This window comes from Amblyomma maculatum, chromosome 7, assembly GCF_055883805.1.
Source record: "Amblyomma maculatum isolate TAMU_Amacu chromosome 7, ASM5588380v1, whole genome shotgun sequence".
Classification (NCBI taxonomy): Eukaryota; Metazoa; Arthropoda; class Arachnida; order Ixodida; family Ixodidae; genus Amblyomma; species Amblyomma maculatum.
The window spans coordinates 51,547,585-51,575,166 of NC_139350.1; the positions used below are offsets into that span (position 1 = coordinate 51,547,585).

General features: G+C 47.9%; 1 protein-coding gene across 2 annotated transcripts in view; it reads right to left on the bottom strand.

The window, feature by feature from the left end:
• LOC146183174 (uncharacterized) overlaps positions 1-27,582 on the bottom strand; it is a 124,251-nt gene that overhangs the window by 39,469 nt on the left and 57,200 nt on the right. For both annotated transcript variants that reach the window (XM_084608697.1, XM_084608696.1), the window contains exons 4-5: positions 7,770-7,901; positions 587-686 (exon numbers count right to left, since the gene is read on the bottom strand). In XM_084608697.1, the coding sequence (XP_084464823.1) occupies positions 587-686; positions 7,770-7,901 (232 nt within the window). The remainder of the gene's footprint in view (positions 1-586; positions 687-7,769; positions 7,902-27,582) is intronic.

Consider the following 27,582-nt stretch of genomic DNA (forward strand, 5'->3'; position numbering starts at 1 on the left):
AAAATTGCAATTTTCCGATTTCTTGTGTGTTTCCTATTAAATATTTTGCTTTGTAACTTAAGTTTTTGGAAAGAAAATTCCATTACGTGCAACATTCTATGCTGCAACATGTGCTGCAGTATTATTTGTGCTGGAAAAAAAAAAAATCTTTCGAGCCCTATGAAAAGCAGCCATTTTCTCACGGTAACGAAAGAGTTAACCAACTTTTGACAAGATGAACAAATTTTCTCATCCCTTTAAGTTCATCTTAAAGGGAGCCCACTAAATTTGTCACCATGGACTACAAGTGAGCAGATACTTAAGAGAACCCCCGAGGATGCGAAAAAAGTGAGCAAAGCCCCCAGAGTGGTTCAAAGACTGCCAAAAGGAAAAAGAAAGCAAGCTAATCTGCACAATTAAGACAACAACGGTATCAGCTGGTAACACAGACTTATTAGCAGGAGCCTATAGCTAGTCCGCTTCTGAATAAAAAAAAAAGTTACTTTTAACTTCAAGCAGGTTGTGCCCACCTTCAAGATCACCCAACAGTGTGCGCCTCTGAAACTCAGTTGCACTAGACAGAGACAGAGAAAGTAATAAGCAATACCGCAACTCGAAGTGTACTCCAGAGCTTCCCGAGATGAAAAACCAGAGTGTAGGCCGTCTCAGCCAATTTCTCTCGTGGCGCCATGCGGTCGTTGACAATCCTGCAGGGAGGAGAAAGATGGTAATGTCATGGCTTGTGGCTACAATGGCGTCGTACACTGTCGTAGGCTAGTTCAAATATGAGGAAACCCCCGGGGCAAAAGAAAGTCCCTACAAGTTCCAGACTGTGCTGCCAAACATTCACTGGCAGCTTGGCAGCACACAGAGGCTGCACAAGTCACCTGGCTACACCCTGAACAAGACTGCTGCAACCTAAACTCACTTGCCTGAAACTTTTTAAGCCACACACATTGTAGCCACTTCAAAATCAAAGAAACACTTCAATTACAAAAGTGGTGCACTGCCATTTCAGGTATCGAGAATTTAGGGGCACCATCTGTCAGGCACCCTGAGCAGCTAAGTATCCTTCAGTAAGATGTGTTGTCGGCCTAGTTGGTGCAGAACTTCAGACATCTTAAGTAGCGCGAAAAAACACACACGAGACAGGGTACAGGACGAGCGCTAACTGCCAACTGTTTATTGGAAGGAAAGAGGAACGTATATTTAAACCCTCGGCCACTCAGGTGTTCATAGCCCCAATCGCACTCACCCCACCCGGTATCAAAATTCATCAATGACAAGCCTAGGCATGTGTGAATAAACACAACAAGGAAGCGATAAATAAACGATACAGATCTTAACAACAGTCAAACGTAGCAAAGCAGTGTGAAGACTTGAAGCAAAAGCAGACAAAACTAAACAACGTAAAAATTAGAGCTCACAACAAGGTAATAACCAAAGTTAACTAGCAAAGAGGCAATAGCAGTCAATCCCTCGTAGCAAAAGCAGTGTCCAAGCAAAGCAAAAGCAGTCTAACAAAAAGCCGTAAAAAACCAGAACAAAACACCAAGGTAACAAAAGCATTTTAACAAAAAAAACCAACAATGTAAGACCAAGGTAAAAACCAAACCCAAGGGTAACTAACAAAAAAATTGTAGCAATAGCAGTCAATATCTCGTAGCAAAGGCAGTGTCATGTAACAAAGCAAAAGCAGTCAAAATCTAAAAATTAAACAAGGTAAGAAATCTATAAATAAAAAAAATATAAAAATATAAAAAACGCCACTAATACCAAAGACAGGTCGTCCGAAGCAGGTTACAAACAGTGGACAATGGAATACTCATTTCAGATCATATTATCGAGGAAAGATACCTCACTGCTGTAGAGCACTACAGAAGGCTCACTGATACAGTCAGTCCCTCTTATCTTTATAAAGTACGCTTCCATGATTTCACGTGCGAGTGAATTGCGGCTCTTGCCAAGAATCCTAATCTCATACAGCCGAGGCTGGCAACCCCTACAAGACACGCAATGCTTAGCCAAATTAGAACCTTCCCCCGTTGTTAATGATGTCATGTTCCCGTGCACGATCGTTCACGCAGCGTCCAGTCTGGCCTACATACACCTTTCCACAAGACAATGGTATCTCGTAGACAACTCCGATGGCGCATTCCGCAAAGGGCCTAGCATATTTCTTGCCACAGCCGCTCTTCTTTGCTCCTTGTTTGGCGATACGGGAGCATAGCTTTGCCATTTTGAAAGGTGCTGAAAACACCATCGGCACTTTGTACCTCCCCGCCACCTTCTTCAAGTTGTGCGACACCTTGTGCACATACGGCATGACTACAGGTTTACCTTTGCTTTCAGCCCTTTGCCGCGCTTTTCCCTTTATCTTTTGCAGCAATGTCTCAGCCACAGCCGCCACGATCGCGCAGGGGAAACCGGCAGAAGAAAGCCTGCCCACCTGATCATCAAAACTTTCCTGCATTTTGTGCGGACACGACTTCATGAGGGCGGATTCCAGGCACAGAGCGACAATCCCCCTCTTAACTATTTTCGAGTGTGCCGAACTATAGGGCAACAGACCCTTCTGGACTCTGGGGTGATACAACCAGCAAACATTGCTGTTCGAAATGATCATGCGGATGTCTAAAAACTGTAGGCAGTCCTTCGAAGGCATTTCATGGGTAAATGTTAAACCTTTGCCATGCTGCCTAAACTGATTTAAAACATCATTCACCGTATCCTGGTACGTCATAGCATGGCTTTTGCTCAACAGAACTAGAAAATCATCCACTTATCTGAACACTTTTAAAATCTTGGTGCCATCTAGGGCTGTCGTCAATGACTGGTCAATATGCGATAAAAAGATGTTGGTTAGTACTGGTGCTACGCATGAGCGATTGTGCAAAGACTTGGGCCTTTCACAATTGTCAGCAGCGATTTGCAAGTGTAAATCTGACTCGTTAAGTGTATTTTTTACAGCAAAGACTCAGAAACCGGATATTCCGTTTCGAACAATTGTCAGTGAAAAGGGCTCTTGGCAGATCCAAGTCAGTCGGTTCCTTCTTAAACAATTGAACAAGCTGCAGGTAACTGACCCTTTCGTCACAAAAAGCTCGAAAGATGTAACAGAGTACCTGGGGCACAACCAATCAATCGGGTTCGCGTTTTCAGTGGATGTCGTAGACCTTTTTTACTCCACACCACACGCGGATTTATTCGCATCGGTTAGGGCATGTGTGGAAGAACATGGAGAAGTGTCGTTCCAGAATTCTGTAGGCATGTCATTAGATGATTTTATGACTCTTCTGGAATTTTACCTCAGCAGTACCTTTATTTCATTTGACAAAGAGCATTATCTGCAACGCCGCGGCATTTGCATTGGTTCATGCGTAGCAACAGTACTAACCAACATCTTTTTATCGCATATTGACCAGTCATTGACGACAGCCCTAGATGGCACCAAGATTTTAAAAGTGTTCGGATACGTGGATGATTTTCTAGTTCTGTTGAGCAAAAGCCATGCTATGACGTACCAGGATACGGTGAATGATGTTTTAAATCAGTTTAGGCAGCATGGCAAAGGTTTAACATTTACCCATGAAATGCCTTCGAAGGACTGCCTACAGTTTTTAGACATCCGCATGATCATTTCGAACAGCAATGTTTGCTGGTTGTATCACCCCAGAGTCCAGAAGGGTCTGTTGCCCTATAGTTCGGCCCACTCGAAAATAGTTAAGAGGAGGATTGTCGCTCTGTGCCTGGAATCCGCCCTCATGAAGTCGTGTCCGCACAAAATGCAGGAAAGTTTTAATGATCAGGTGGGCAGGCTTTCTTCTGCCGGTTTCCCCTGCGCGATCGTGGCGGCTGTGGCTGAGACATTGCTGCAAAAGATAAAGGGAAAAGCGCGGCAAAGGGCTGAAAGCAAAGGTAAACCTGTAGTCATGCCGTATGTGCACAAGGTGTCGCACAACTTGAAGAAGGTGGCGGGGAGGTACAAAGTGCCGATGGTGTTTTCAGCACCTTTCAAAATGGCAAAGCTATGCTCCCGTATCGCCAAACAAGGAGCAAAGAAGAGCAGCTGTGGCAAGAAACATGCTAGGCCCTTTGCGGAATGCACCATCGGAGTTGTCTACGAGATACCATTGTCTTGTGGAAAGGTGTATGTAGGCCAGACTGGACGCTGCGTGAACGATCGTGCACGGGAACATGACATCATTAACAACGGGGGAAGGTTCTAATTTGGCTAAGCATTGCGTGCCCTGTAGGGGTTGCCAGCCTCGGCTGTATGAGATTAGGATTCTTGGCAAGAGCCGCAATTCACTCGCACGTGAAATCATGGAAGCGTACTTTATAAAGATAAGAGGGACTGACTGTATCAGTGAGCCTTCTGTAGTGCTCTACAGCAGTGAGGTATCTTTCCTCGATAATATGATCTGAAATGAGTATTCCATTGTCCACTGTTTGTAACCTGCTTCGGACGACCTGTCTTTGGTATTAGTGGCGTTTTTTATATTTTTATATTTTTTTTTATATATAGATTTCTTACCTTGTTTAATTTTTAGATTTTGACTGCTTTTGCTTTGTTACATGACACTGCCTTTGCTACGAGATATTGACTGCTATTGCTACAATTTTTTTGTTAGTTACCCTTGGGTTTGGTTTTTACCTTGGTCTTACCTTGTTGGTTTTTTTGTTAAAATGCTTTTGTTACCTTGGTGTTTTGTTCTGGTTTTTTACGGCTTTTTGTTAGACTGCTTTTGCTTTGCTTGGACACTGCTTTTGCTACGAGGGATTGACTGCTATTGCCTCTTTGCTAGTTAACTTTGGTTATTACCTTGTTGTGAGCTCTAATTTTTACGTTGTTTAGTTTTGTCTGCTTTTGCTTCAAGTCTTCACACTGCTTTGCTACGTTTGACTGTTGTTAAGATCTGTATCGTTTATTTATCGCTTCCTTGTTGTGTTTATTCACACATGCCTAGGCTTGTCATTGATGAATTTTGATACCAGGTGGGGTGACTGCGATTGGGGCTATGAACACCTGAGTGGCCGAGGGTTTAAATATACGTTCCTCTTTCCTTCCGATAAACAGTTGGCAGTTAGCGCTCGTCCTGTACCCTGTCTTGTGTGTGTTTTTTCGCGCTACTTAAGATGTCTGAAGCAGCTAAGTATCCAGCGCATGAAACTAAAAGATGCTTTCAGTTGACCTTTCGGTTTGCATGATGGAAAAAAAACTAAGGCTCTCTATTACAGCAATAAAATATTACTTCTAAGTTTAGCAAACAGCCAACAGCAAGGCACTGATCTTCTCCAACTTTCTGTTCAAAGCGAAGACTGCCACTCAATAAAGATTTCAAATTTCAGGACTGAAAAAAAAAAAAAAGTATGCATCATTCCACTACCTTTCCTTTTTTTAAGAAAAGGGGAATGCATTTATATAGCAAGCAAAGCAGCTGAAATAAATTTCGCTGCCATGACACAACTGTCTCCTCCCAGCTGCAGCGGCTACATTTCGACAGATGAGAGATGCTCATGTGCTGTGCAACCTTGCACAGTGAGCACACCAGGTGGCCAACTGCAGCTCTTCACTAGATGGCAAGTCTAATAGCTCGTGTCCAGCTTAAGGACATTAAACCCTACATACCAGCTCCCATGATCACCTCAGAAGGCATTCTTGTTTTGTCCCACATACTTTGCTATATTCAATGATGCTATGCAACTCACGGGTTGTAGCCCCTCCCCATGTCAGTCATGATCGCTGGATAAAGCAGAACTACAAGGCCCCTCTATATAGCTGGTAGAAAGAGCTCACTTGTTGACCTCTTCAAACTACATTTTAAACTTGTACAAAAAGATAAAGAACAAGGGAAGAAACACACTGGGTCTCAAAAACACTCAACTTGCACACAACGTGAAATAAACGTCTTTCCTTTTTTTTGCTTGTGCCACTGAGCCACCAAGGTGGGGTAACAGCAGGATGAGAATAATTTATCCCTGGAACACTCAATTATGCACCCTTAGCGTGGCTCTCGAAAAACTCATTAACATGCCGGTTTCAATACACATTGTTTTGGCCCGAAGGAAGAATCACAGCTATGATGTGTGGTGATGAAACAATGTTTTCCGGGATTCCACTGGTCTCAACCTTGCATTCTTCAAGTCTAAGCGAAATAGGTGACCTGAGACACTATTACTGTTACTCTTTTCACATAGGTATCGACAAAGTACATAATTAACACAGAAGAAGCTAGAAGATAAGGCAATTGTGCCCAGCAAAAACGCTACATTTTAAGAACATACAGGAATCCCACAGTGTGCTGCTATAAAATTCAGTTTTCTTTACCAATTTATTACAGTACCCTCCACACCTTCCGTACATCTTGGCTTGAGCCGAGAGCAGCAGTGAGCACCACAATGTGGAAAGGACAGAGGAGATGAATTGCAATGCACCATCAATGACCCAGGCAGACAGAACAAAACCGTAGGCCTAACATTAATATGGGTGGGAAAAAGTAAAGCAATGTTCAGCAGTCTTGGAAAGGAGACAGGAAAGGGACAGCAGTCTACAACAGGCAGCAAGTTAGAAGTGATAATGAGGGCAGGTAACAACAGCAGATCTGGACCGCGACAGTGAAATAACTAGAAGGATGGGGCAAAGCACATGTGGCAGGCACTGTCAAACTATAAAAGGAAGTTTAGCGGTATCTCTCAAGAAAAAGTACACGACAGCTGTGTCGCACTGTATATTCAACTACGGGGCAGAAACACGGAGGCTAAAGAAAAAGGTCTGACGCAAATAGAAGACAATGTGATGACCTATGGAAAGGAAAATGATATGGCAGATTCTAGGTGATACAAAACCACATGATATAAATTCATCAGATTACACGACTGTACAATGTGCAGAATTTTCAATGTTCTGAACCCTCTCCCAAATATGCCCGCATGTCAACTTTGCAATCAATAGTCATGCTCCAAGTATGCACTTCCCTGCCTCTGCATACAGATTTTTTTAGTTTGGATGGCACAAACTTTTTAATGAGATAAACTTTTCCGCAACCCTGAAAGAACTGTATCATCAAGGTGCTCCTGCGAGTGTAACAGAAACGGCAAGAAAGCAGAGCGGGTCGGGGAATAAATGTGAGTTTTTGGCAATCTAGTTGAAACCGGAAAGACCAACACAGGCAGGACATGCAGTATGAAAGCAAAATAATGCATGGTCATTAGGAATAACAGACTGGACTCCAACAGAAGGCAAGTGCAGCAGGGGGCAACAGAAAGTTACGTCGACTGATGACATTGGGAACATTGTGGGGCTATAAGGCAGGCCACAGCTGACACAAGGCTGGGTTAATATTGAAGGGACATGGGAGAGGCCTTTGCCCTGCAGGGGACGTGGGCAAGAAGTTGCTGTCATCATCATTCTGCATTCTTGCCTGCATTCTTGTAGCATCTGTGAGACTACAGCTGGTCTAGTCGCAACAAGTCTGTAAAGGTGGTTTGCATTAAGATGCTTCCCCCCCTACACACACAATGGAATGTGGCAATTTCACCACACTATAAAAATTCCAAGCTCAAAGCTTTCAGAAGTAATGGCCACAAAGACAGCAAGTACTGCATCAGCCTCTGAACCTCCTGTCAGTGCCTGCAAAGCTGTTTGCAAACTGGTTGCACGTTTAAGAGAACAGACCACACTGCGGATGCCCCCGAGAGCACAGTGGCTGGGAGCATCCACTGCTCAGCAGCTGTCAAACCATCCTTTCCCAGGGCAGACATGCAGATCAAGTGGGCCAATCACTTACTTGCCCATAAACTCCTGGACACGATCGACGTGCCGGCGGATTTGCCACAGGATCTTCCACTGCAGCTGGAATCCAGGGTACTTTTTGTAATCATACGGGTACTCTCTGCCCATCCGCTCACAAATGCAGCCACTGCAGCAGTAAGTACACAGAGGGGGGAGGGAAGGTGCGATGCCCAAATATTACTGGCGAGTTCAGAGAGAGCCCCAAGGAGCGAGACCCTCCCAGCCTTGCCATTTTTTTTCTCTCTTTTGAAACTGTAAAACAAATGAAGCAGAACACAGGCAACAAATGACTGTGGCCTCCATGTGTGCACCTTTCACATTTTCCTAAAGAGACACACACTGGAATTATACATGACTGCATGCAGCACGATGCAGTCACCACGGCAGTGTTCAAAACTCTACAGTGTGGCCACTCAGAGGCCAGAAAATTGAACAGAGCTCGTGAAGCACTTCGAAAGCAACGGTATTCCTGCAAAACACATGATGAAAATTGCAAGTGGCCCACAACTTCCACAAAATTGCACAGGCAGCGTACCACATCCTCCCTAGACTGCTACCAACAGAGATGAGACTTCAAAAAAATATATATATATATGACAGTTGCCGTATACGGCTGCGTATAAGGCGAAATCTAGACCCTCAACTTGCAGCCCACAAAGGCTGAAAAAGAAAAAAAAGAAAGCACACCACCCCCTTTGAAGCAAAACCCATTGTAATATCTCATTAATTACCTCCCTTCATGGGACTGTGTGCACGACACACTGGATGCTGGCTTTTCATCGAAATGGGGCTTGCAATGCTAAAACATTATTACGCTTTTCACAGCAGTTGCACTAGCAGGGCCATCTCTCATTGACGACAGATGATGTGAAACAAGAAGTGGCCCGTGTTTGCTGTCATCTCTTTCCCCCCACTTGCCCCACTTCTTGCTATGCATGCCCGCCAGGAACAGTACCTGGTTAGCTAAAACCAAATTTATTCTTGCTGGCTCCTCAGTTTTAAGTTGTCAGCGTAGGCACAGTCCATAGCACAGACCTTGGCATCGTGACAAAATGCTGCGAAGGTCACACAATGGCAGTTGGGGTTGCCCCGAGGCTAAAAAGCCTGAAGACTATGCAGCGAATATGTTGCTCAGACACAACTACTTTCATGCATTCTTTCAGCAGCTAAATTTAAATCTCACTACAGGAAATAATGTCGTCCTCATGTCATTACAAAACATTTCCAAGCAGCTCAACCATATATAGTGTCACATTAATGATGACAATGCTGTAAGTAACAAACAAACAGAATCAGGGCAGTACTGAAGTGAACTCTTTATCGAGCCCGCTGCACTCAAAAGCCCTCGATTTGAAGCCGGCAGGTAAACATCCAGATAAAGACACCAAAAGCAACTAGAATGACATGGAACAATGTGAAAGCAGCCATGTGTGGTTGTAACCATTCGAGGTAAACCTCAGCACATCTTGCATTACGAAGAAAGTGAAAGCCATGTCTTGATGGCATGCACAAATAACAAGCACAAGTCTTTGCAGCATGGTCTACGGTGTAGTCCGCTTATAACGATATTGAGAAAACCGGAAAATCCAATTGTTGCAACCAATTATACTGTTATATATGGACCGGTAAAGAAAAAAAGCAGACACCCATGTATCTTTTGCCATGAATGCAGGCTTGCCTACTTACCAACGATGAGTAAATCGGGTTGAACAACGCTAATCATCGTAAAGAGCACTAAACACTTTATTACAGGATACATCAATAGCCATAAAATAACTTAAGCGTACTTAAAGATACTTAAAGAAGTCAGAAATTCGCGCTCGCTTGAGCTGCAACTGAAGCTAGACAATCGGTGTGAGCGTCACTTCCAGTAGTGCATATGCTGTCTGCAGTCCGTTTTGTGTGCACGAAACCAATTAGCAACTGGATGAACTGCAGGGTATCCCCAACACTGATGATCGTTAAAATAGTAGAGTGTGAATGCCCGTATTTTTTCATGATGCTTCCCAACTTGAAACCCTGCCAGAAATCCTGATGAATCTGCTGTTTCATCTCGAGACCTATCGTGTCGTCAATGTGCACACAACCAGTCACCACCTCCGGGAACTGGGAGTAGTAGTCCACTACCATCAAGAAGGTTTGAGAGTTGTGTTGAAAGCATGCCCAGAACTTCCCAGGAACGACCAGGGAGGTTTGTAGGAAGGAGTGGTTCCGCTGAATTCACTCGAGCAAGGGTGCATCCTTCACAGCTGGTCATGAGGAAGGGCCTTGGTGCGACTGGTGCCCTGATCTCCTTTATGCAGAAACGACAAGACTGCTGGCCTCATTGCTGAGGCGATCAGGAGGCGAGTGCCTTTGAGGAGAAGACCATCACAAACAGAAAGCTCACCTTCCCTGATTCATACTTTAACACGAGAAGAGGTATCTTTGACTTCTCTTGGGAAAAGTCAGCAGAGCAGGTAGCACCAACACACAGACCAAGAGGCACACACACGCACACAAGGACAATGCTGCACTGACAACTACATTAATTTAAAACCACACATCTTCTTCCTTCACTTTACGTCTGCAGCCAACTTCTTTCTTGTCGTTGACATCCTGCCGGTTTGCGCAAAAATTCTACTTCCTTCTTCAACAAAACCACCGATGGCATGCTGACACATTGGTCTCCCAAGTCACAGATTGCATATGCTTCATAAATCTCTCTGGCTAACTTGTCCTTCATCCTTTTCGTAACCTTAACATTGTGAAGGTCAGCCGGACATTTTTGGTCTCTACAATCAACGCAGTCTTTGCAGTGCACAGCCAGATTTGTGCCAGACTTGTCCGATATTGCCTTAGCGTGCTCTCTGATCCTTTCATTGAGGCATCTTCCTGTCTGTCCAATATATTTCTTTCCAGAATGCAAGGGAATCTCATAAACAACCCCCTGAATACACTTAGAGTGCCTAGTCTGGTGCGGAGTTTTGCATCCAGAGTTGAAGTCCTGATTATTAACCTGCACACATATCCCTTTAGCCCTGTTTGGTGCCGTCGGAATAATCCGGATGCCATGTCTTTGACCAATCTTCATTAGATTATGGGTGAAGCCATGCATATATGGTGCCACTGACCACTTGTTTCCTTGAGTAAGGTTTTCTTTTCGAATCCTCTGCTTGATCGGCAGGACAATGCTTTCTATTATGCTACACAGCAAATGCTCAGGATACTCTGCCTCCAGAAGCCTCTCAGTCTGGCTTAGAAAACTTTTTTTAACATGGTGGTGGCATGATTTGTTGAGAGCCGACGTCAATGCAGCCTTCGCAACACCTCTTTTTAAAGTCTTTGAATGTTGGGACATGTACGGAAGAAACTGCTTGTTCGCTCTTGGCTGGTAAGTCCAACATGAGTGTTCTGGTAAGAATTCAAGACTCAAATCCAGGAAGCGCAAAACACCTTCCTTTGGAAGTTCCCAAGTGAATCTTAGATCAGGGCAACTTTCTTCAAACACAGCAAGGGCCGTGTCTTTTAGTTGATCAGTCGCCTTTCCTTTCTCAAATTCACACAATACCAAAAAGTCATCAACGTAACGAACTATCTTTACAATCCCTTTATCTTTAATAGCCGTCAGAATCCTTCTGTCACATGCGGCTAGGTACACATCGCTCAGAACGGGAGCAACTCTCGAACCTATGCATACACCACTACTTTGTACATACAATATTCCATCATGGGATGCAACAGTTGACCTGAGATAGGCTGCAATCAACAACAAGAATGTATCCACAAACACCCCCGCTGAATTCTGGAAAACAACAGCCTGCTTTTCAATCGTTTCTCGTAGTTCTTTTAACAAGCCTTCTTGTGGGATAGAATAGTACATGTCTTCAATATCGAGTGAAAATCCAGAAAGTCTCTTCTTATCATATCCCTTGATCTCAGATATTATCTCCTCAGAGTTCTTTATTCTAAAGGGATCATTCACATGTACTTGGCTGAGATGCTTGACTAAGTATTCCGAGACTAGCATCTGCCACGTGTGTGCCTCTGACAATATTGCACGAAAAGGTATATCAGGTTTGTGTATTTTTGCACTGAAGAATACAGTCAAGGTATCAAGCCTAGTGTCCTTAACGTTGCGGCAAAGCTGCCTCAGTTCAGTTTCCTCGAGAATTAGTACAACCTTCCTCTTAGCATCTTTTAAGTCGTTAGGTTGTACTTTTCGAAAGTTCTTATTCATGGCCGCCAGAGCCTTTACTCCGTAATTGATAGAATCCAATACAACAAAGTTCAGTTCAGTCGTTCAGTCGTGTCCGACTCTTCGTGACCCTATGGACCATATCACGCCACGCTTTCCGGTCTCTCACTACCTTCCTAACATCACATAACTTCATCTGCAGTGCCTCAAGGATGCCATCTAACCATCGCGTTCGCTGCCTACCCCTTCTCCGGTGACCCTCAACCTTTCCCAACATCAAATCTTTCTCCAGCGACTCCTCTCTTCTCATCAGATGACCAAAGTAGCTGAGCTTTAGCTTTAGAATTTGACCCTCCAATGAGCAGTCAGGGTTTATGGTCGACAGTATCGACTGATTTGATCTTCTGGCAGTCCAAGGAACTCTCAAGAGTCTTCGCCAGCACCACAATTCAAACGCGTCCATTCTTCGGCGGTCAGCCTTTTTCACAGTCCAACTCTCGCATCCATACATAACAACTGGAAAGACCATAGCACGAGTTATACGGATCTTGGTTGGCAGACTAATGTCTCTGCTCTTTACTAGGCAGTCAAGGCTAACCACTGCTCTCTTTCCCAGAAGCAGGCGTCTCCTAATTTCATGGCTGCAGTCTCCTTCCGAGGTGATCTTGGAGCCCAAGAACAGAAAATCTGTCACAGCTTCCACTTCTTGTCCATTGATGCTCCAGGACTTGATAGGGCAAGACGCCATGATCTTTGTCTTTTTAATGTTCAGTTTAAGCCCAAACTTCTCACTCTCTTCTTGTACGCGCATCAGAAGTCTCTTGAGTTCCACTTCACTTTCTGCCATTAAAGTGGTATCATCCGCATATCTAAGGTTGTTGATATGTTTTCCAGCAATCTTCACTCCAGCTGAAGACTCGTCCAGACCGGCCTTCCTCATGATGCACTCTGCATATAGGTTAAATAGGCAGGGCGACAGTATGCAGCCTTGCCTCACTCCTTTCTCAATCGGAAACCAGTCAGTAAGACCATGCCCAGTTCTGACTGTGGCCTCTTGCCCTTCATACAGGTTCCTGAGGAGACAGATGAGGTGAATTGGAACTCCCATCTCTTGGAGAGCTTGCCACAATCTGCTGTGATCTACGCAGTCAAACGCTTTCGCGTAACCCTCTCTTGCTTTTTCCATGATCCAGCAGAGGTTGGCAATTTGGTCTCTAGTTCCTCTGCCCTTGCGAAACCCAGCTTGCACGTCCGGAAGCTCCCGATCCACATACTACTGCAGCCTACCTTGCAGGATTTTTAACATCACCTTGCTAGCATGCGAAATAAGCGCGATCGTGCGGTAGTTGGAACAATCTTTGGCACTGCCTTTCTTTGGAATGGGGATGTAAACTGACCTCCTCCAATCCTGTGGCCACTGCAGGGTTGTCCAAATCTTCTGACATAATGTATGCAGAATGCTAACAGCGTCATGGTTGAGGTTTTGAAGCAACTCAGCTGGAATGCCATCAATTCCGCTACCTTTGTTCTTAGCAAGGCTGGCTAAGGCTCATTCAACTTCACTCTTCAGGATGCCCGGCTCGAGATCAGTAATCACAACCGTCTTATGTTGGGTTTGCACATTCGGGTCCTTCTTGTACAGTTCTGTGTGTTCCTGCCACCTCTTCTTTATCTCTGAGGCTTCAGGGAGGTCCTTGCCTCGTTTGTCCTTTATCACGCCCAGCTTAGCACAGAAGCTTCCTTTGATATCTTTGATTGTCTTGTACAGAGCTCTTGTGTTCCTTAATTGGCTGTTGTCCTCAACTGCTTGGCACTGTACGTTCAGGAAGGCATTCTTATCTCTCCTTGCTATTTTCTGAAAATCCGCATTGAGAACCTTGTATCTTTCTCTTTCCCCCATAACTTTTGCCATCCTCCTTTCCTCAGCTATTTGCAAAGCCTCTTCAGATAACCAGTTTGCTTTCTTGCATTTCTTTTGCTTTGGAACTACCTTAGTTCCAAAGCAAAAGCAAATACAACAAAACCACCTTCTTTATCCGAAAGGCACAGCTTGAATTCCTTGCTCTTCAATTCTTTAATTGCTGTTTCAAATCGCAACTTGCATCTTCCGCGTCCTTTTGTGCGGTTCAAAAGGTCAATCCCTTCAGCTACAGTTCGGCTGGCCTCTTCTTCATCAGCTTTTTCTGTGACATATCTTACAATGGCAAGCTTTCCTGCGGCGTCATTCTTAGGGGGAAGAGCAAACTTAGGCCCATGTTCTAACACTTCCGTTGCATTGGCAGATAACTGTACATTACCTACAGTAACTACAGGATTTTTTTCGCACTGGAACGGACTGCTGCTTTTTGGTGCAATTCCTTACCAAAGGAAGGAACCACACATTCCACATATGCTCAGTGCAAAATCGTGTGGAATAATAATATCTTCCATATGATGAGTCGTCCGCGGCTCTCACCTTCAGAAATTCGTTCAACAGGCGAATCTGTCTCCATAATTCTGAGCGTAAAATATTCATCACCTTCCTTCCATTGCTCCAAAAAGGTGATATAATATAGAATATTGTTACGGGGTAGTTCAGCTTGTAGCAGAGGGCGGACACCGAAGACAAGGCTTTCAAACAGACGTTCTCTGCAGGCACCAGCCGACGCTGTTGAACGTCGTCTTCTCTCCAACTCACGAGAGTCTTCCTCTTCTTTCCTTATGCGTATGCACCGCCTAATGTGACACTACCCCGCCGGCTGAAAAGCACCGTCCTGGTGCGTACTAGCATCCAAACCAGGGTCCATGTAGTATGGCTTTAGGCTTGCAACATGGACCATCTCGGTGCGTGGTGTAGAGGCATGGCAGACGGGATGCAAGGGCGCAATTTCGTATGTCACTGGTGTCACTTGTCGTAATATACGGTAGGGTCCTGTATAACGGGGCAAAAGTTTTTCCGAAAGGCCAACGAGGCGAGCTGGAGTCCAAAGCAGCACGAGAGAGCCGCAAGAATACTCGGTGTTGCGATGACAGGAATCATAGCAACGTTTCTGGGAGTGCTGAGAGGCTGCGAGTCGGTTGCGAGCAACAACGCGGGCAGCATCAGCTCGGGCTATGGCGTCACGAGCATATGAGCTGGCAGTGGTGACAGACGGGAGCAGGCTGTCAAAAGGAAGCAGAGGTTCACGGCCGTATAGAAGATAGAAGGGGGAGTAGCAGGTAGTGTCGTGACGCGACGAATTGTAAGCGAATGTCACAAATGGCAGCGTTATGTCCCAGTCACGGTGGTCATCAGAAACGTACATAGACAACATGTCAGTCAGTGTCCGGTTAAGGCGTTCGGTAAGCCCGTTCGTCTGTGGATGGTAGGCAGTCGTGAAAGAATGACGAACGTTGCACAGCCGTAGAATCTCGTCGACTATACGAGCCAGAAAGCAACGGCCACGGTCGGTGAGCAGTTGGCGGGGAGCTCCATGGACGAGTATAACGTCGTTGAGGAGGAAAGCAGCGACATCAGTTGCACAGCTGGTTGGTATTGCTCGTGTGACCGCGTAGCGTGTGGTGTAATCAGTGGCCACCGCAATCCATTTGTTCCCCGATGCGGACAATGGAAAAGGCCCTAGAAGATCCAGACTCACTCGAGAAAATGGGTCTATGGGGATGTCGATTGGCTGCAGAAGTCCAGCTAGTAAAACTGATGGCTTTTTCCGGCGTTGACAGCGGTCACAAGCAGCTACGTAGCGGCGGACTGCGCGATATAGGCCTGGCCAAAAGAACCGACGGCGCACACTGTCGTATGTGCAAGAGACGCCTAGATGACCCGCTGTAGGAACGCCGTGAAGCTGTTGAAGGACGGTTGAGCGTAGGTGCTGAGGGACTACTAGTAGAAGGTCGGGGCCATCAGGTCGCATATTGTGTCGATGTAAGGTGCCGTCGTGGAGCACAAACAAACGAAGGGAAGGGTCATGGCGATCGGGGCTGAGGCGATTGATAATTTCGAGAAGCTGAGGGTCCTGGCGTTGCTCACGGCGAATGTTGGAGAAATCAGAAATAGAGAGCACGCAAGCGTCGTTGTCACATTCAGGTTGACTTGGCAGGTCGACTGGATGACGGGACAGGCAATCGGCGTCTCGATGCAACTGGCCAGACTTATAAACTACTGAAAAATTGTACTCCTGAAGGCGCAAGGCCCAACGTCCAAGGCGGCCAGTAGGGTCTTTGAGTGTAGAAAGCCAACACAGTGCATGGTGGTCAGTGACTACTGTGAATGGCCGCCCATACAAGTAAGGACGGAACTTTGTAATGGCCCAAACTAGGGCTAAGCACTCACGTTCAGTGATGGAATAATTTTGTTCGGCCGCAGAGAGGAGTCGGCTGGCATAGGCGATAACGCGAGGTAAACCGAGCTGACGTTGTGCGAGAACGGCACCAATTCTATGACCACTTGCGTCGGTGCGTACTTCTGTGGGCGCTGACGGATTGAAGTGAGCCAACACTGGCGGACTGGTGAGGTGGGCAATAAGAGCGACGAAGGCGGCAGGTTGTTCGTGGCCCCAGGTAAAGGAGACCTCTTTTTTCAGAAGCTGCGTGAGCGGACGGGCTATTTCTGCGAAGTTTGGTACAAATCGCCGGAAATATGAGCAAAGTCCGAGGAAGCTACGCACGTCGCTGTTAGATTTCGGTACAGGGAAATCCCTTACAGCGCGAATTTTGTCGGGGTCCGGCTGGATGCCATGGGTGTTAACTAAATGTCCTAGGACCTTGAGTTCCTTGCGACCAAAGGTACACTTCTTGGAGTTCAACTGAAGGCCAGCTCGTCGGAAGACGCCAAGAATAGCCGAAACACGATGGAGGTGGCCTTCAAAGGTTGATGAAAATACGATGACGTTATCGAGGTAGCACAGACATGTGGCCATTTTGAGCCCACGTAATAGGGAGTCCATCATACGCTCGAATGTCGCAGGGACATTACATAAGCCGAAAGGCATCACTTTGAATAGACCTCTCCTCGGGTACGTCACGCGATGCGAGTGACGTCACGGTGGTGACGTTTCCGGTTTGCGCCGCAGACGCCGATGGGCAAAACAGTCGCCTGAATGCATGCGCTCGCATAGAGATTCGCTGCGCGAGCAACAATAATCTTCATTGCGGGCATTAGGACCTTTGCCTCGACCCTGAATCGCAATGCCTACGAGCTGCTGTGCAGCGGGATGCACCAACCGCGCCAAGAAAGGCTCTGGTATACGCTTTTTTCATTTTCCACGGGACGAAAATCTGAAAGTGTGTGTGCACGCACTGCGCCGAGATAAATGGAAGCCCACAGACCAGATCTGCGGAACTTGTCCATGCTGATTTGTTCTAGAGTTCAGCTAGTTTATCATTCACTGGACTTATTACACTATCTGGTGATTTACATAAAACTGTTTGACTGCAGGTTGTTTTGTACCATAGAAGTAGGGGCTTTGAGAAGGCAAGCCGTACCTCATTATTACCTTCTTCGTTAACATTTTTTCATGTTTCCTCAAAAAGGGTGCTCAACTCAACCTCTGTTGGGCTCATATATATGCAGCTCATCTCAATGGTAAGTAGCAACTAGTAAGGAATGTTGTCAGAGCGTTTAAGCCAAAACTAAGGTAATAAAGATCAAGTAGTTAGAGGGAATAAAAAAATTGTTACGTACACTTTCACAGAACTTGTTGTTCCACTCACAAAGCTGTGAACTAGTGGACCGAATGAGTCCAGATGAAACGAGCATTTCCACTTTGAAGAGTAAATAAGCTACAAGCGTGGCTAAACTAAAAGATAAATGTTTATTACTGTTAAATGCCAAGCATTACAAGAGCGCGCACACTTTGAAATTTGTAGATTACCATTCGAGCTATTACAGCAATTAAAGTGCCAGAACCTCTAGAAAACGTTCAACGTGCACAGGGATGGTAGAAGGTAATAAACATTTCAATTGTAGCAAACTGGTAGCATAGTACGACTTACAAGTGTAAAGGCTAGACTTGCAAGCGTAAAGGCTAGATAGGCAGGGTCTGAAGTGCTCAGGCGGCACATGGGTTGTGAGGCACGTCGCATAACACGGATCCGGAGCATTTTGGCCACCTAAGACCTAACACTGCACGACACAAGAGCCCGCTTTCAACTTTGGCCCCATCGATAAATTGCCGCCGCTGCAACCGCGGCCGGGATCGAACCAGCGACGTCGAAAACCTTATAACACGATAAAAAAATACGAGATTCTATGCTCTGCGTATCGCAGGCTGATTTCACGCGTGAAGGATATATTCTGGCGGGACGATTTGCGTGTACTGCACTTCCAATCTGCCGCATGCATTCATATTCCTGCCTATCAAAGTAACCTGTTAAAACGCTATTGCTCGACGTCACACCGAACACAGCTTACCCGGCCATGCATGTGCAGTGGGCTACCTGTACGATTCCGTCCTTGTGCAAAAGCGTCCAGGCTTCATATAGCTCGCCGGTGGTCCTCTGCGACGGCGCCACTTTAGCTTTTAAAAAGCGGCACTTTAAGCCAGCGTCGGCAATGAAAACTTGCCGCACATGCCCTTCAGCTGCAAGAACGTATGCCTTCAACGAGCGATAGGACTTCAAGCTATCCGTGGCATAGCTAGGGCCGGGCGTCTGAACAAGATATACGCATATGTCACCAAAACGAACATTCGGCCACAATTTGGGGTCATTTTTCCAGTCCTTCAAAAGGAAGGGGTCGGGGTATTGGTCCCCGTCAACTACTAACTTTTCAACATACCGCTGGCGAGCGATTTCAGGCAATAACGTCGCGTACTCAGGCAGCTCCATCGGTTTGGAATACACAGGAACGCATTGGAGGCTAGTCGAGACAAGGAATGGGCCTTGGTCGAGACCACGGCGTAAGAAATAATCGAGACACAAGCGCGCGCCGCTGCATTCAGTACGGCCGCGGCCGAGAAAAACGACGGATTTTGCCCATCGCCGCTGCATCGAAGAGCGCTGCAGTCGCCGCACGTGCGTTCCGTGACATCACGTTGTTTACTCGAGGGAGAGAGGTCTATTGGTAGAGGCCATCCGGGGTGACAAAAGCCGTCTTTTCACTATCTCTTTCGTCAACAGAGATCTGCCAATATCCAGAACGGAGATCGATGGAGGATAAGTAGTTAGTACCATGCAGGCAGTCAAGAGCGTCATCGATCCTTGGAAGGGGGTATACGTCTTTCTTTGTTATCTTGTTTAGGTGTTGATAATCAACGCAAAACCTCCAGCTCTTGTCTTTCTTTTTGACGAGTACTACCGGAGACGCCCAGGGGCTGCTCGATGGCTCAATAATGTTGCTTGCCAACATTTTCTCTACTTCTTGAATGATCCTGCGTTCGGAAAGAGCAACTCTGTAAGGCCGTCGATGAATAGGTCGGGCATCTCCAGTATCAATACGATGTGTGACGACGGACGTTTGGCCCAGGGATCCGTGACCGAAATCAAAAATGTCGCTGTATGACCGCAAAAGGCCGGCAAGAGCGCTGGCATATTCGGGACGCAGGTCAGAGGCAACCATGGCTGAGATGCGGTCCTCCGGACTATGTGATGGGACAGGTTGTGCAGGTACGTCGGCGTGACGGCCGGACAGCACTGCAGAAATAGTAAAGCTGGACAAAGGCGACAGCTCGGCAAGGAAAATGCCCTCCGGGAGAACTTGTGAAGACATGCTGAAGTTGAGTACAGGAATTTAAGTGAGGTTATTCTCGACGTGTACAATGTTATGAGGTAGGACGATGTTGCGCTGTAGAGTGACGTCGGTGATGGGGTTGACAACGTAGTCGCCGTCAGGAAGGGAGGGAAAAGGTGACATGGGCACGTATACTGCCGCCTCAGGAGGTAGGCGAGTAAATGTACTGGAGCGGAGGCGAGGCTGGGATTGGTCAGCACTGGGATCGTGAACACAATAGGGCAGGGCTAGGCGCAGAAGTCGGGAGGAACAGTCAATGAGAGCGGAATGGGCTGTTCAAAAGTCTAGGCCTAAAATCACGTCTTGAGGACAAGTAGTAAGGACGGCGAAGAGCACAGGGGCGTGGTGGCCGGCGATGCTAACGCGTGCAGTGCACATTCCGATGATGGCAGCAGTGTTTCCATCAGCAACACGAACTGTAGAGGTGTTAGCGGGCGTAAGAACTTTTTTGAGGCGCTGGCGGAACGACGAACTAAGAACTGAAATATGGGCTCCAGTGTCAATGAGAGCGGGCACAGGGACTCTATCTACGAGGACATTGATCAGGTTGCGGCGTGGTGCGATGGTCGAAACACAGTTGGCTGTCCGGGTTGGTAACGCAGCGTCACGTCCGGGCGCTGCGTTGCCTAGTTTCCCGAGTAGGTGCCTTGGTACGTTGGGGACAAGCTGCGGCGACGAGTAGGTGATCGGGAATAGTGGGCTTGAGGCGATGGAGAACGGCTAGGACGACGGTCTTGCTCTGTGTTCTCAGTACGAAGATGTGCTGGGGTGACAGAAACGCGTCGTGGTACATAATAGTTACGGCGGACAGGGCTGTAATAGGGTTGAGAGGGGGAGCCGGACGGCTGCAGCAATAGCGGGACGTATGGCCAGCTCGACAGCAGACGAAGCAAATAGGCCTATCGTCAGATGTGCGCCACTCCGCAGGATTGAGGGTAGGGTAGCGCGGTGTGTAGGGCGGGGTTGTGGCAGCAGCAGCAACCACTGGGATTGGCTGTGGTGCAGGGGGTGGTGGGGCAGGATTTGAAACGAGGCCCATATTAGCGAATTCTTTGCTCAGGGAGCTCAGGGAGATGACGTCCACTGCGCAAATCCAGGTTTCTGGCGCGAAAGTACGAGGAGCTGTGGCAAGGGGAATCGAAAGTACCTCCACCAAAGTGTTACGGGGTAGTTCAGCTTGTAGCAGAGGGCGGACACCGAAGACAAGGCTTTCAAACAGACGTTCTCTGCAGGCACCAGCCGACGCTGTTGAACGTCTCTTCTCTCCAACTCACGAGAGTCTTCCTCTTCTTTCCTTATGCGTATGCACTGCCTAATGTGACAATATAATATAATATAATATTGTCACGGTGTTGGTGACTGGGGCTAGGTTAACAGAGCCGGTACAGGTGGAATTACACGGTCCAAGGTTTAGGTACGTCCTGCGAGTCCGGAGCAGATTCACTTCAACGTCGTTTTTCACTCCGAGCGCCCCCTGGCATTCCTCCCTCCTTAAGCGTAACGCACAGTTACACGTGCACACAAGCGTACAAAAGCAACCCCCCCCCCCCCCCCCCCCCCCAAAAAAAAAAAGTTTGTAGATGTAGTTTGTCAGTCACCGTGCAAGGTACGGCTTCAATCGCAAGACATGAACTGTCTCTGGACGAGGTAGCCGACGGCCTGTATGCTCTGATCCCCATCCGGGAGCACCTCGTAATTGACGTTACTAATGCGTCGCACGATTTTATACGGTCCGAAGTAGCGGCAAATTAGCTTGTCTGAAAGGCCGCGGCGTCAAACAGGCGTCCACACCCACACTTGGTCCCCGGTGTTGTAGGAAGCTTGGCTGTGGCGGAGGTTGTACCGGCGTGAATCCCTGTCCTGTTGCTGGGTGATGTGGACGCGTGCTAGTTGGCGTGCTTGCTCAGCATCTTGGGCAAACTGCTCGGCGTCAGAACAAAGTTCGGTATCTGTTTGGCAAGGGAGCATTGCGTCCAGCATCGTCCGAACCTCCCTGCCGTAAACGAGACGAAACAGCGTGAAACGTGTAGTCTCTTGGACTGCTGTATTGTATGCGAACGTCACATATGGTACGATCGCATCCCAAGTCTTGTGCTGGGCGTCGACGTACATCGCCAGCATATCCGCGATGGCCTTATTAAGCCTTTCCGTCAGCCCATTGGTCTGCGGATGGTAAGCAGTAGCTTTTCGATGCGCCGTACCGCTGAGATGAAAGACTTCGGCCATCATTTTTGAAGTAAAGGCAGTCCCTCTATCAGTAATACAGTTGAATCCCGCTATAACGAAATTCACGGTGCACGAAAAAAAATTCGTTCTCGCGGAACTTCGTTATTGCAAAAATTTGACGTGAAACGCAGAAAGAATTGCCCAAGCAGCAGCAAAGGCGTTTAATGCCAAAAATCTGTAAGCTTGGTTTGCTTACGCTTCACGGCGAGCAACGCCGTCACGCGATTTTCGCACTCGGTCAGCAAACCCATTGCAACATCGTCGTCTCGGACAGCAACGAAATTCCTGATGACATCAAAAGCGTCCATCACCTGTACGGCGGTTGCCGCAGCCGGCGCTTCCTGTACGTCGTTGTCTTCTTCATCGGAAGAGTCCTTATCATTCCGGGTAGCTTTTATGATCTGCTCATCACTCACATCTTCGTGAACAACAACACAAGCGTCAGCGCCGATGTATTCGTCGAGCTCGAGATTAGGCGGCACGGTTCCTATTTCTCCCAGCGTTTTCCAGGCGGCCGCGATCCCCGGAGCCGGTGACGCCTCTTCGTCGTCGTCTGTAACGCCTGGTGTTAGGCCAGCAGAGTGTACGGGTCGACCTTCGGCAAATCCGGCGTGCCTGAAACAGTTCACAATTACTGAGCGCCCCAGTGTGCTCCAGGCAGCAGACATAATCTGCAGTGCCACGTACAAGTCCACCTTCGTGTCTCGGCCGGTTTCAGTGTTAAAAAGCAGCCGCTGAATTAACCTCCCGCGGTAAGCGCGCTTCAGGCTAAGAATCACGCCCTGATCGAGAGGCTGTAAGACAGACGTGCAATTGGGAGGGAAAAACCTCAGCTCCGTGTTAGTGAGCTTGACTTCGTCGGAGTGATGCGCTGAACAATTGTCCAAAAGCAAGCAAACTTTACGGCCCTGCCGCTTCATGTCGCGGTCGAATGCAATCATCCACTCGGTGAAAATAGCGCGGGTCATCCATGACTTGTTGTTCGCCTTGTACTGCACAGGTAGGCTACGAGTTCCCTTAAAACAGCGCGGCTTGGCACTTTTGCCTATGACTAACGGCGGACGCTTGTCCGAGCCATCCATGTTTGTGCAAAGCAGCACTGTGATGCGTTTTTTGCTGTGTTTGCCGCCGTGACAGCGCTGCCCCTTGAAGTCGAGCGTCCTAGCCGGCAACATCTCGTAGAATAGCCCGGTCTAGCCGGCGTTGTAAATGTCTGCAGGCGCGAAGTTGCTTAAAATTCCGGCCATGTTACTCGCCTTCCAAGCAGCTGCTCCGTCCACGTCTGCTGACATTGACTCGCCGCACAACACTTGCACAACACTTTTCCAACGATGTTATGGCGGGCCTTGAAACGGTTTAGCCAGCCAATGCTGGCTTTAAAATCATCAATGCCAAGTAGGCATGCATAGTTCAAGGCTTTCTGGGACGATGCTTCCGGACAGGGGGACGTTGCTGGCTCGTGCTTCCACAAACCACGCATGCACTGCTTTGTCCAACTCTTCATGGAGGGGCCGCGTCACCTTTTTGTGCTTCGAGGATGTGCCTGAAGCAAGTGCCATTCTCACGCTGTCCTTATTGCCTAGAATCGTTGACAGCGAACTTGCAGGAATTCCGAAGTCTTCAGCAATTGCCGCTTTCTTCCTTCCGCTTTCTGCTTGGGCGATTATTTGAGCTTTTTGCTCAAGGGAAAGAGTTTTGCGTTTTTTCACTTGCGTTGCCATCGTGTCCTGCGGATGAAAACTCGTCGTTGTCGAAGAGAAAGGCAGCGAGTGAACAACGCGACCACGACACAAAGCCAAAATGGCGGAACTGCAATCACGTGATTTCATGCTTAATGTGGCTTTGGATTTGACTTGGACTTCTCGCCAATAAAACTAGTTTCGGTTTCGATTTTGAACGCGAAAATTTCGTTGAAGCGGAAACGCTCTGCAAAAATGGTTCGTTGTGCAGAGAAATTTAGGCCATTAATTCTTATAGGATACTCGCGGGGAATAAAAAATTATTCGTTGTCGCGGAAATTTCGTTGTGGCGGTATTCGTTGTTGCGGGATTCAACTGTAATACAGGTAGGAGCACCGTGCCGTAGTAGATCTGGTGTACAAAGAAATGGGCAACTTCAGACGCTGTACCACTAGGTAACGCTTTGGTCTCGGCATAGCGAGTATGATAGTCTGTGGTGATGATTATCCAATGGTTGCCACCAGAGGACCGAGGGAAAGGAAAGAGAAGGTCCATGCCGACTTGATCAAATGGTGCTCATGGTGTTATGGGCATGAGGAGGCCCGCAGGCTTTGATTGCGGAACCTTCCGACGCTGACATTGCCGACAGCTCTTGACATAGCGCTTAACAACAGTGGCAAGGTTGGGCCAGTAGAATGTCTGTCGTATCCTAGCAAGTGTGCGAGAATAACCCAAGTGGCCAGATGTTGGTTCATAGTGGCACGCGGAAAGGATTTCCTCTCTCAGAGCTGTGGGTACCACAAGGAGGTACGTTCTTGACTCGGATCTAGAGTTCTGCTTATAAAGCACACCATCTCTCAGGCAGAAAGTTGAGAGGCTCCGAGAAAAGCACTTAGGTATGGTGGCTGGCTGACCTTCTAAATAATTAATCAGTGCTCGCAAATCTGGATCGGCACACTGCTGATGAGACATATCTGAAGCATCAACAGCTCCGAGGAAACTGCCAGCGTCATCCGTGTCTGGTGAAGCGAGCTCGACAGGCGCACGGGAGAGCGTGTCAGCATCTTCATGCTTATGTCCAGACTTGTAAACAATAGTGAGATCGAACTCCTGTAGGCGAAGGCTCCATCGCGCCGGGCGGCTGCATGGGTCATGCAGGTTGGCCAGCCAACACAAAGAATGGTGGTCAGTGCCCACTTTAAATGGGCGACCATAAAGGTAGGGGCGAAATATCGCAGCAGCCCAAATAATGGCAAGGCATTCCTTTTCAGTAGTTGAATAGTTTGTCTCGGCGCGGGATAAAGTACGGCTGGCATAGGCGATGACTCGTTCAACACCCTCTTGACGTTGCACGAGAACCGCCCCAAGGCCAATGTTACTGGCGTCTGTGTGTATTTCTGTCTCCCCCTGCTCATCGAAATGGGCTAGAACAGGCGGCGATTGGAGACGGAGACGCAGCTCGGCAAAAGCAGCTTCTTGTTCGCGAGTCCAAACAAAAGGGGTGTCTCCCCGGGTGAGCTGAGTCAGCGGTTCAGCAAGATCAGCGAAGTTATCGATAAAACGCCAGTAGTAACTGCACAAGCCGAGAAATCGGCGAACAGCTTTCTCGTCACGTGGAATCGGAAATTCCGCAACAGCAGCAATCTTGTCAGGGTCGGGCTTCACGCCGGCGGCGCTGACGACATGGCCGAGAAATTTAAGCTCTCGGTAGCCAAAGTGGCATTTCTGTGGCTTAAGTGTCAAGTTAGCGGATCGAAGGGCTTCGAGTACTGACCGCAGGCGCTTAAGATGTTGTGCAAATGATTCTGTGAAGACCACCACGTCATCTAGGTAGACTAGACAACACTGCCATTTAAGGCCCGGCGAGGACAGTGTCTATCATCCACTGAAATGTGGGCGGCACGGAACACAGGCCGAAAGGTAGAACTTTAAATTCGTAAAGGCCGTCGGGTGTGATGAAGGCAGTCTTCTCACGATCTCGCTCATCGACCTGAATATGCCAATAGCCACTTTTTAGATCGATGGACGAAAAATACTTTGCACGCCGAAGGCGGTTGAGAGATTCGTCAATCCGCGGCAAGGGGTAGACATCCTTCTTGGTTACGGCGTTCAGTTTGCGGTAATCGACGCAAAAACGTAACGTGCCGTCTTTCTTTTTAACTAGAATGACTAGACTAGAACGAAGAAAAGAGAAGAATATGACAAATCTGGTGGAGGTCAGGTCTGATGTCCCGTACCCCTACGCTAAGCAGGAGTGCTGGTCATATATTCGAGGAAACGCCCGTTCACCGCACTAGCTGCAGGCAACGAGGCCTACCACCTGAGTTTTCCCCCTCGGACATGACTACCAGTAGCCACGACGTCGTCACAATGCCTGGCGCTACCCCCACCTACGTGACGTTTCTGAAACCCCGCGTCCCAAAGACCTTTCACGGGGACACCTACGAAGACGTCGACGACTGGTTGCAGCACTACGAAAGGGTAGCTAGATTCAACCTCTGGGATGACGCCGCACGGCTTCGAAATGTATACTTCAGCCTCGAGGATGGCGCTCGGACGTGGTTCGAGAACCATGAAGAGCAGCTGTCTTCTTGGAGTGAGTACAAACATCATCTTGCGGCAACTTACAGAAGCTCAGATCGCCGCGAACGGGCCGAACGCGCTCTACACACTCGGATCCAAATGCCTAATGAAACCGTCGCAGCGTATATCGAAGACATGAAGCGCCTGTTTAAGCGTGCGGATCCTACGATGTCCGAGGACAAAAAGCTGCGCTACCTCATACGTGGCGTCAAAGAGCAGCTTTTCGCTGGCCTGGTGCGCAGTCCGCAGAAAACTGTTGCAGAATTCTTCGCGGAAACATCCACTATAGAGAAAGTGCTTCAGCAGCGAGCTTTGGCACAGGATCGCACCATCCACGCCGCCTCCGTGTCTGCTGAGTTCCCATCGCATAGCATGGACACATTGGCGCTACGGGAGCTCATACGTTTGGTTGTGCGCGACGAACTCCGAATGATGTATGGCACACCTCAACCAGCTCCTTCCTCCATTGCCAGCGTTGTCCGCGACGAGGTGCAGCAAGCGCTCCAGCCTCCATTTCCAATCGGTGAATCTCGCCCTACTCCTCCTCTTACACCACCTGAGTGTCACCGCCCTAGATACTCCCAGGTGCTGCAATACTCTCCAACCTGTGTTTGAAGAAAGTTGCCCTGATCTAAGATTCACCTGAGAACTTCCACAGGAAGGTGTTTTGCGCTTCCTGGATTTGAGTCTTGAATTCTTACCAGAACACTTATGTTGGACTTACCAGCCAAGAGCGAACAAGCAGTTTCTTCCGTACATGTCCCAACATTCAAAGACTGTAAAAAGAGGTGTTGCGAAGGCTGCCTTGACGTCGGCTCTCAACAAATCATGCCACCACCATGTTAAAAATGTTTTCTAAGCCAGACTGAGAGGCTTCTGGAGGCAGGGTATCCTGAGCATTTGCTGTGTAGCATAATAGAAAGCATTGTCCTGCCGATCAAGCGGAGGATTCGAAAAGAAAACCTTACTCAAAGAAACAAGTGGTCAGCGGCACCATATATGCATGGCTTCACCCATAATCTAATAAAGATTGGTCAAGGACATGGCATCCGGATTATTCCGAAGGCACCAAACAGGGCTAAAGGTTTGGTTTGGTTTTGAGGGGTTTAACGTCCCAAAGCGACTCAGGCTATGGGAGACGCCGTAGTGGAGGACTCCGGAAATTTCGACCACCTGGGGTTCTTTAACGTGCACTGACATCGCACAGCACACGGACGCCACTCCGTTTCGCCCCCATCGAAACGCAGCCGCCAGGGTCGGGATTCGATCCCGCTTCCTTGGGTACAGTAGTCGAGCGCCGTAACCACTCCGCCACCCCGGCGGGGCCAGAGCTAAAGGGATGTGTGTGCAGGTTAATAACCAGGACTTCAACTCTGGACGCAAAAATTCGCACCGAACTAGGTACTCTAAGTGTATTCAGGGGGTTGTTTATGAGATT